Source organism: Cebus imitator, unplaced genomic scaffold, assembly GCF_001604975.1.
Source record: "Cebus imitator isolate Cc_AM_T3 unplaced genomic scaffold, Cebus_imitator-1.0 Scaffold136, whole genome shotgun sequence".
NCBI classification, from domain to species: domain Eukaryota; kingdom Metazoa; phylum Chordata; class Mammalia; order Primates; family Cebidae; genus Cebus; species Cebus imitator.
The window spans coordinates 601,866-611,730 of record NW_016107451.1 but is presented as its reverse complement, the minus strand read 5'-3'; the positions used below and the strand labels follow the sequence as shown (position 1 = coordinate 611,730).

General features: G+C 41.6%; 1 protein-coding gene and 1 non-coding gene across 3 annotated transcripts in view; one reads left to right on the top strand and one right to left on the bottom strand.

Annotated features, from left to right (window-relative positions):
• Positions 1-9,865, bottom strand: part of METTL16 (methyltransferase like 16) — an 81,585-nt gene that overhangs the window by 65,131 nt on the left and 6,589 nt on the right. For both annotated transcript variants that reach the window (XM_017541625.2, XM_017541626.2), the window contains exon 2: positions 8,519-8,646. In XM_017541625.2, the coding sequence (XP_017397114.1) occupies positions 8,519-8,646 (128 nt within the window). The remainder of the gene's footprint in view (positions 1-8,518; positions 8,647-9,865) is intronic.
• LOC119473170 lies at positions 5,376-5,439 on the top strand. The gene has a single exon (XR_005202374.1). It is a non-coding gene; the product is annotated as a U7 small nuclear RNA (small nuclear RNA).

Sequence of the window (9,865 nt, the reverse complement as noted above, 5' to 3'; positions counted from 1 at the left end):
GAAACTCCGTCTCAAAAAAAAAAAAAAAAAAAAAAAAAGTCCACTGATAAAAGAGAACTGTTAAATATAAGTTTTGTACTACAGAAAATTTTGGAACTACCTGAAAGTAATCAATGTGGGATTGGTTAAATAAGCTATAATACATCCACACGAGAAAATCCCGTGCAGTTAATAAAGAATAAGACTGGGCTCTACTCAATACAGGCGTTTGAAAGAGAAGTTGAAGAGAGAAGTATATACGTACACTATAATTACATTCTTGTAAAAACAAAACAAAAGACCCTGTATAAATACATGCAGAGGAAGAAGTCTGGAAGGGTAAGAGGCGACTCTGGATATATATGCAGGTGGGTAGATGAGTGGGGTGGAGGCTTCCATTCACCTCACATTTCTGTATTACCTAAATACATTTTATCACATAATTCCTCTTTTTTTTTTTTTAACAAATATATAAACTCTCTTTATACAAGTTTATGTGGATCAGCCCGGTCTCATTCTTTTTAATGACTGCACTGTATTCTCTTGGGTGCATTATCGCTTCTGTAACTTTATGCAAAATGCTTACAGTATAATGTCAAAAGGGGGAGAAGACGAATGACTGTATGTACACCACAATTACAACCACAAAAATTACTTTATACACGAATAAAGACAAGGGCTTAGAAAGATGAGATTACAGACTCATTCCATCTTTTAGGATGAAAGAATTCTGACTTTTTGTAGGTATGTGACGTTACCATTATAAATGTAGTTAGGAAAAGTATATTTCTGTAATTTTCCCATTAAGGGGTCTATAATGTCTGTATAGTAAAAAACAATTCCTTTTTTGAAAAAAGGAAAACGGGTCTTTGGTTCTAGAATACTTGCTTTCCATAACACAGTGACAGCAAGCACCAAAAGACAGTGCTGTAGCTCTCATCATACAGCTTCAATAGACATTTTGGGCAAGAGAACAATACAAACAATGTTTTCCAAGGGCCTTCAAAGAGAGTTGTTGCTTACATAAACAATTCTGGTTATTCAAAAATATATACACATATTCAGCTTATAAAATGATGAACTAGCCGGGCGCGGTGGCTCACGCCTGTAATCCCAGCACTTTGGGAGGCCGAGGCGGGTGGATCACGAGGTCAATAGATCGAGACCATCCTGGTCAACATGGTGAAACCCCGTTTCTACTAAAACTACAAAAAATTAGCTGGGCATGGTGGCACGTGCCTGTAATCCCAGCTACTCAGGAGGCTGAGGCAGGAGAATTGCCTGAACCCAGGAGGCGGAGGTTGCGGTGAGCCAAGATCGCGCCATTGCACTCCAGCCTGGGTAACAAGAGCGAAACTCCGTCTCAAAAAAAAAAAAAAAAAAAAAAAAATGATGAACTAGCCGGGCGCGGTGGCTCACGCCTGTAATCCCAGCACTTTGGGAGGCCGAGGCAGGTGGATCACGAGGTCAAGAGATCAAGACCATCCTGGTCAACATGGTGAAACCCTGTCTCTACTAAAAATACAAAAAATTAGCTGGGCATGGTGGCACGTGCCTGTAATCCCAGCTACTCAGGAGGCTGAGGTAGGAGAATTGCCTGAACCCAGGAGGCGGAGGTTGCGGTGAGCCGAGATCGCGCCATTGCACTCCAGCCTGGGTAACAAGAGCGAAACTCCGTCTCAAAATAAATAAATAAATAAATAAATAAATAAATAAATAAATAAAATGATGAACTAGAGCACACAATTTATTCACAAGGCATGACATCCTAATCATCAAAAAGCACAAGACATTAAGCAGAGGCTAGTTTAATTGAAGGAAATCAAATGAACATCAATAAAGAGCTGATTCTTAGACTCCGTTGTATATTTTCTACTTCTAAAAAGATGCAGACACTAGTCTGAGTGTTGAAAATCCTTTTGTAGGACAAAGTCAAGTCACTCGACTTCACTAGTTAAGTATATAGGTCATGTTAGCACCCTGGGACATTCAAAAATCCTGAACACAGGCAAGATCTTTTTTCATTCTCATTTCCAAGATCACAGGGAGGCCTAGCAACTAAAATTAGCTCTCACGTGAAAATCAACAATTTATTCATTTTCAGTCTTTGTTGTTTGTTTAACACAACCAGCTTCCCAAAATAGGCTATTGTCAACAGGCTCATGGCCAATTTCCCCAGAATGACTCCTGTTCTGCCACTGACGAATACAGTATTACCATTATAGATAGATTCTGAACAGAACATTTCTGTAATCCATGGTTGAAATAACAATCATTCTAATCCTGTAGAAGCTGAACCCGATGTAACAAAACAAAGGTCAAAAAACCTCCCAGTATTACTCCAAGGTTAGTTTCTAGTCTTTAGATTGTCACTGAAGTGCTAAAAATGGTACAGTCTACCCAGTATGACAAAGCCCTTCAATGCTAGGTCTTTGGCTTAAAAACAAATCAGTTAAATGTCACATTCTATTCAAGCTCAACTGACAGAGCTGAACTAAGCTGGAGGCTGTCCCTATGGAACTGATTATTGTGAAAAAACACAAACTAAAATCTAATTGCAATGGTCAGATATGATTATAACAAAGCAGTGACACGTGCAGGGAAGATAGACAGAGATATCACACTAACAATCCTTGTCACCTTAATTATGCCAGGCACAAGCACCTTCCATGAACGAAGTGTCTATAGCATGCTAGTCATTGTACATGCATCACTGCTAACCTTTGTGACAACCATCCGAGGAGGTCCTCTTATCCTTTCTTTTCAGGTGAGGGGACTCGGTCTCAGTAAAGCTGAGAAAATCACATAAAATCTCAGAGCTGGAAGGGGCAACTTCAAGACTGATGCTTAAGAAGACTAACTTAGAAATGTCCCCTCTTTCCACAATACCCCTGATTCCCTTAAGAGAACACTTAGGGGTTAAGCAAAAAAGTGACACTCTAACCCACCAAAGGCCTAATGTTTTGTCTGACATTTCTTTTCCATGATTTGCTGAGTTTACATTTTGGTGATTCTTTAATACAACTCACAGAGTTAAATAAAGTCATTGTAGGTCAGGCGCAGTGGCTCACACCTGTCATCCCAGCTCTCTGGGAGGCCGAGGGGTGGATCGCTTGAGGTCAGGAGTTCGAAACCAGCCTGGACAACATGGCGAAATCCCGAAATACAAAAATGAGCCAGGTGTGGGGGCATGTACCGGTAATTCCAGCTACTCAGGAGGCTGAGGCACAAGAATCGCTTGAACCTGGAGACGGAGGTTGCAGTGGCTGAGATCGCACCACTGCAACTCTAGTCTGGGTGACAAAGTGAGACTGTCAAAGAAAAAAAAAAGCCACTGGAAAAACAAAGAATATTCTACCAGTGTAGACAATCATGAATAACTCCTACCCAAGCAAGCAGGAAGGGGAAAATTTCTGGGAGCCGGCAGGTCACTTACACCAAGAGTGCAACTCCTCTCTGCTCCGTTTATCATAGGTCCCTTCTAACCACGCTAGGTTGCCAACAATAAATATGCTCACATTGCTCCCAACTAAAAGAAAAAAAGGAGGTTCTCCTCAAAACTGCCATATCCTCTTCCATACCTTCACAGACACATTTCTTTTTCCCTGCAACAAAATCTTTTTAAAAAACTTTTTAAAGATTACTTTTAATTTCTTTTCTTTTCTTTTTGCTTTTGAGACAGAGTCTCGCTCTATTGCCCAGGCTGGAGTACAACAGTGCAATCTTGGCTCAGTGTAACCTCCGTCTCCTAGGTTCAAGCGATTCTCATACCTCAGCCTCCTGGGTAGCTGGGAGGCTAATTTTTGCATTTTTAGTAGAGATGGGGTTTCACCAAGTTGGCCAGGCTGGTCTCGAACTCCTAGCCTCAAGTGATCCGCCCACCTAGGCCTCCCAAAGTCCTGGGATTATAGGTATGAGCCACTGTGCCCCGTCAATATTTACCAATTTTTGTGGAAACATGGTAGGTACATGTATTTAGCGGGGGTGTGGGATATACACTGTATTTTTAACAAATCAAATGTTTGTGGCAATTTTACATCTGGTAAGTCTATTGGTGCCATTTTTCCAATAGCACATGCTCACTTTATATCTCTATGTCACATTTTGGTAATTCTCACAATACTTCAAACTTTGTTGTGGTGATCTATGATCAGTGGTTTTTGAGTGTTTTTGTGTGTGTGTGTTTGTTCTTGTTTTAGTTACTCAGGAGACTGAAGTGGGAGGATTGCTTGAGCCCAGGGGTTTGAGGCTACAATGAGCTATGATCCTACTGCTGCACTCTAGCCTGGGGTGACAGAGACCCTCTCTCTAAAAAAGAAAAAAAAAATGTACTACTCCGGTGAACAGACAAATGATAAGAAAGCAAAACAGACTTCTTGCTGATACAAAGAAAGTTTTAGTGATCTCGATAGATCCCAGCCACAGCATTCCCTTAAGACAAAGCCTAATCCAAAACCAGGCCCTAACTCTCTTCAATTCTATGAAGGCTAGGAGAGGTGAGGAAGCTGAAGAAAAGCTGGAAGCTGGCAGAGGTTGGTTCGCGGGATTTAAAGAAAGAAGCTGGCGAGTGTGGTGGCTCACACCTGTACAGTAATCCCAGTACTTTGGGAGGCCAAGGTGAGTGGATCACGAGGTCAGGAGATCGAGACCATCCTGGCTAACACAGTGAAACCTGGTCTCTACTAAAAATACAAAAGTTAGCCAGGCATGGTGGCACGCGCTTGTAGTTCCAGCTACTCGGGTGGCTGAGGCAGGAGAATCAGTTGAACTCGGGAGGCAGAGGTTGCAGTGATCTGAGATCGCGCCACTGCACTCCAGCCCGGGCAATAGAGGGAGACTCCATTTCAAATAAAAAATAAAAAAAAATATGCTTATGTATTTTTTATTTTTTAAAAAAGCAAAAAATAAAAAAATAAAAAATAAAGAAAAGAAAGAAAGAAACCATCTTTATAACATAAAAGTACAAGGTGAAGCAGTGAGTGCTGACATAGAAGCTGCAAGTTATCCAGAAGATATAGCTGAGACAACTGATGAAGGCAACTACACTAACTACACACTAACCAACGGATTTTCAGTGTAGACAAACAGCATTATATTGGAAGACATCACCATCTAGGACTTACATAGGTAGACAGAAGTCAATCCCTGGCTTCAAAGGACATGTCGACTCTCCTGCTAGGGGTTAATGGAGCTGGTGACTTTAAGTTGAAGTCAGTGTTCATTTATCATTGTGAAAATCCTAGGGCCCTTGAGAGTTAACGCTAAATCTACTCTGCCTCTGCTCTATAAATGCAACCACAAAGCCCGGATGACAGCACATCTGTTTTCAGCACAGTTTACTGAGTATTTTAAGCCCACTGTTGAGAACTACTGCTTAGGAGGAAAAGAAAAGACGCAAGTGTTACAACCCTTTTAGAATTTGTCTAGCAGGCTCTCTGGTTTTTGCTGGAAAGTGCCCCCTGACCAAAAGAAACAAACAACAACAACAAAAACCCTTTCAATTATTATTGCTCATTGACAATGTACCTGGTCACCCAAGAGCTCTGATGTAGATGTACAAGATTAATGTTCTTTTCACACTCGCTAATACAACATTCATTCTAAAATCATTCCAGGAGTAATTTTGACTTCCAGGTCTTTTCTTTTTTCTCAGTTTTTAAAATTTTATTTTTATAATAGGCATGAACTGGCATAAGCTACCACACCCAGCCCCATGTCTTATTATTTAAAAAACATTTTAAGGCCATAGACAGTGATTCCTCAGCCAGATCTGGGCAAAGTGAACTGACAACCTTCTGGAAAAGATTCAGCATTCCAGATGCCATTAAAAACACTTGGGATTTGCCAGGCATGGTGGCTCATGCCTGTAATCCCTACACTTTGGGAGGTTGAGAGAGGCAATCTCTTGAGCCCAGGAGCTAAAGACCAGATTGGGTGAAACAACAGCAACAAAAGATTAGCTGGGTGTGGTGGCACACACCTGCAGTCCCAGCTACTCAGGAGGCTGAGGCAGGAGGATCACTTGAGCCTGGGGAGGTCGAAGCTGCAGTGAGCCAAGATTACACCACTGCATTCTAGCCTGGGTGACAGAGTGAGACCCTGTCTCAAAAAATAAATAAATAAAAGAACATCTGGGATTGATGAGAGAAAGTCATTATCAATATTAATGGAATATGAAAAAGATGATTTCAACCCTCATGGATGAGCTTGATGGGCTCAAAATTTCAGCATAGGAAGTAACTGCAGATGTGCTGAAAATAGCAAGAGAACTAGAATTAAAAGTGGAGCCTGGCCATGCGCAGGAGCTCACGCCTGTAATCCTGGCACTTTGGGAGGCTGAGGCAGGTAGGTCACTTGAGGTCAGCAGTTTGAGATCAGCCTGGCCACCATGACAAAACCCTGTCTCTATTATAAAATACCAAAATTAGTTGGGCATGGTGGTGCGCATCTGTAATCCCAGCTACTTGGGAGGCTGAGACAGGAGAACTGCTTGTACATGGGAGGCAGAGGTTGCAGTGAGCCAATCATGCCACTACACTCCAGCCAGAGTGACAGAGCAAGACTCTGTCTCAAAACAAAAAAAAGAAAAAAGAAAAAAAAATCAGACACAAATAGTATATATATAAATTTTTTTGAGATGGAGTCTCACTCTGTCACCAGGCTGGAGTGCAGTGGCACAATCTTGGCTCACTGCAACCTCCACCTCCTGGGTTCATGCGATTCTTCTGCCTCAGCCTCCCAAGTAGCTGGGATTACAGGTGTGTGCCACCACACCCGGCTAATTTTTGTATTTTTAGTAAAGACAGGGTTTCACCATGTTGGTCTGGCTGGTCTCGAACTCCTGACCTTGTGATCCACCCCACTCGCCTTGGCCTCCCAAAGTGCTGGGATTACAGGCATAAGCCACCGTGCCTGGCCCACAAATAGTATTTTTATCAAATTGTGTTCAAGGCATTCATGGATCCTCTGAAATTCTCTAAGTTCATTGTCCTCTGTATATTTCAGTCTACTTAGTTAGAAATATTATTTAAAAGTTCCAAATTTCGTAAAGCATTATTTTTTAGAGATGGGTCTCATCCTGTTGCCTAGGTTGGAGTGCAGTGGTGCAATCACAGTTCACTGCAGCCCTGAACTCCTGGGGCTGGGGCTGCAGTGAACTGTGGTCACTGTAGGGGATCAAATGATCCTCCCACCTCAGCCACCCAAGTCGCTGGGATTAAAGATGTGCACCACTATACCTTGTCAAACATTTTTTAAAAAATTTCTATATTTTCAAAATGTTAAGCCTAGCATTTAGCCAGGTGTGCTGGTGAACACCTATAGTCCCAGCTACTCGGGAGTCTGACACAGGAGAATCGCTTGAACCTGGAAGGCAGAGGTTGCAGTGAGCTGAGGCTGCACCATTGCACTCTACCCTGAGTGAGAGTGAGACTCCATCTCAAAAAAATAAAAAATAATAAAAAATTAAAAATCAACTTTCTGGCTTGGTGTGGTGGCTGTAATCCCAGAACTTTGGGAGGCCAAGGAGGGAGGACCACTTGAATCCAGGAGTTTGAGAGCAGCCTGGGCAATACGGCAAGACCTCGTCTCTACAAAAATAAAAATAAAAATTGCTAACCATGTTAGGGCACACTTGGCTATTTTTATTTTGGGAAGCTGGGGCAGGAAGACAGCTTGGGCCCAGGAGGTCAAGGCTGTCATAAGCTATGACTATGCCACTGCACTCCAGCTTGGGCAACAGAGTAAGACACTACCTCTAAAAACAAAATAAATAAATAAAAATAAATCAACTTCTTAAATTTAGTAACATTTGAAGTAATATCTGTGAAATCAGTTCTGATGTCCTGGTTATTATTTTCCTGCCTCACATTAAAATAAACACACACTTATTAAAATATCTTTAGATCCCACTGGTGACTAAGTTTTAGATCACAAAGAGAACAGTCCTGTCTCTGCAGTGACTCTGGGATTTCTGTAGAATAAGCAATAATGTAGACATTAAGACAAGTTTTTTTTTTTTTAACCCAGCAGGAAACTTTAAAGTATTTAGTCCATTCCTCTAATGGTATACATTAAAAAGCCGAGACCTGGCCACGCACAGTGGCTCACACCTGTAATCCCAGCACTTTGAGAGGCCGAGGAAGGTGGATCACGAGGTCAGGAGTTCAAGACCAGGCTGGTCAACATGGTGAAACCCCATCTCTACTAAAAAATACAAAAATTAGCTGGGGATGGTGGCTCATGTATGTAATCCCAGCTACTTGGGAGGCTGAGGTAGGAGAATTGCTTGAACCGGGACCTGGGAGGCGGAGGTTGCAGTGAGCTGAGATCATGCTACTGCACTCCAGCCTGGGCTACAGAGCAAGACTCCAACTCAAAAAAAAAAAAGCTGAGACTCAGAGAGGTTAAGTGATTTGTCGAAGGTTGCATGGGAAGTTTAATCAAATGTCTAAGATTAGCATTCAGGAGGACTTTCTATTCTATTGTGTCCCTTTGAATCACACAAGAATAATACAGTAATTTTTCATCTGTTACCTACCTCACTCTTCCATTCAGATTTATCTGAACATGCTGCTTAAAATCTGGATATTTGGATGCCAGATATGCAAAGTCAGGAGGTTTGTCCTTGTATCTATTTCTTGCATGCATTGATTTGCTCAGAGCCATCTTAAGGAGAGAAAGAAAGAGAGAAAAATCAGCATATTTATTAAAAATCATTAATGAGGGCCAGGCACAGTGGCTCACACCTCTAATCCCAGAACCTTGAGAGGCCAAGGCAAGTGGACTCTACCTGAGGTCAGGAGTTCGAGACCAACCTGGCCAATATGGGGAAACCCTGTCTCTACTAAAAATGCAAAAATTAGCCAAGCGTGGTGGTGGGAGCCTGTAATCCCAGCGACTCAGGAGGCTGAAGCAGGAGAATTGCTTGAACCTGAAAGGCAGAGGTTGCAGTGAGCCAAGATCTTGCCACTGCACTCCAGCCTGGGCAATAAGAGTGAAACTCCGTCTCAAAAAAAAAAAATTTTAATGGGGAAAGCTGTGGATGCCAAGTTAATAGTTACAGCCAACATGTATTTGCTGATCAAGTGAGAAACTAGAAATCACATTTTAAAAATATATACAACAAGTAAGCACATGAAGAGATGCTCAGCATCATTAGTCATCAGGGAAATACAAATCAAACCACCTGAGATACCACTGCATACCCACTAGGATGGCTATTATCAACAAAAAACAAAAATAAAAGATAACAGAAACAACAAGCATTCTGCAAGGATGTGAAGAAGCTGGAGTTCTCGTGCACTGCTGGTGGGAATGTGAAATGGCACAGCTGCTGTAGAAAAAAGCTTGGCGGTTCTTTAAAAAGCTAAACATAGAATTACTATCTGATTTACCAATTCCACTCCTAGGTATATTCCCAAAAGAATTGAAAGGAGGAACTATAAGAGGTATTTGTACACCAATGTTCAAAGTAGTGCCATTCACAAGTGTGAAAAGGTGGGAACAACCCATGTGTTCATCAGCAGATGAAGATGGATAAATGAAATATGGTATATACATACAATAAATATTACGCAGCCATGAAAAGGAATGAAACTCTCACACATGCTACAACATGGAAGAACCTTGAAAACATGATGTTAAGGGAAATAAACCACACACAAAAGGACAAATATTGTATGCTACCACTTATATGAGGCACCTCAAAGAGGTAAATTTATTACACAGACAGAGAGAGGTAATGGGGGAGGGAAAATGAGCAGTTACTGTTTAATAGGTACAGAGTTTCACTTTGGGATGATGACAAAGTTCTGGAGATAGAGGTGATGGTTATGGTTGCACAAGAGAATTAATATATATATACGTGTGTGTGTGTGTGTGTGTT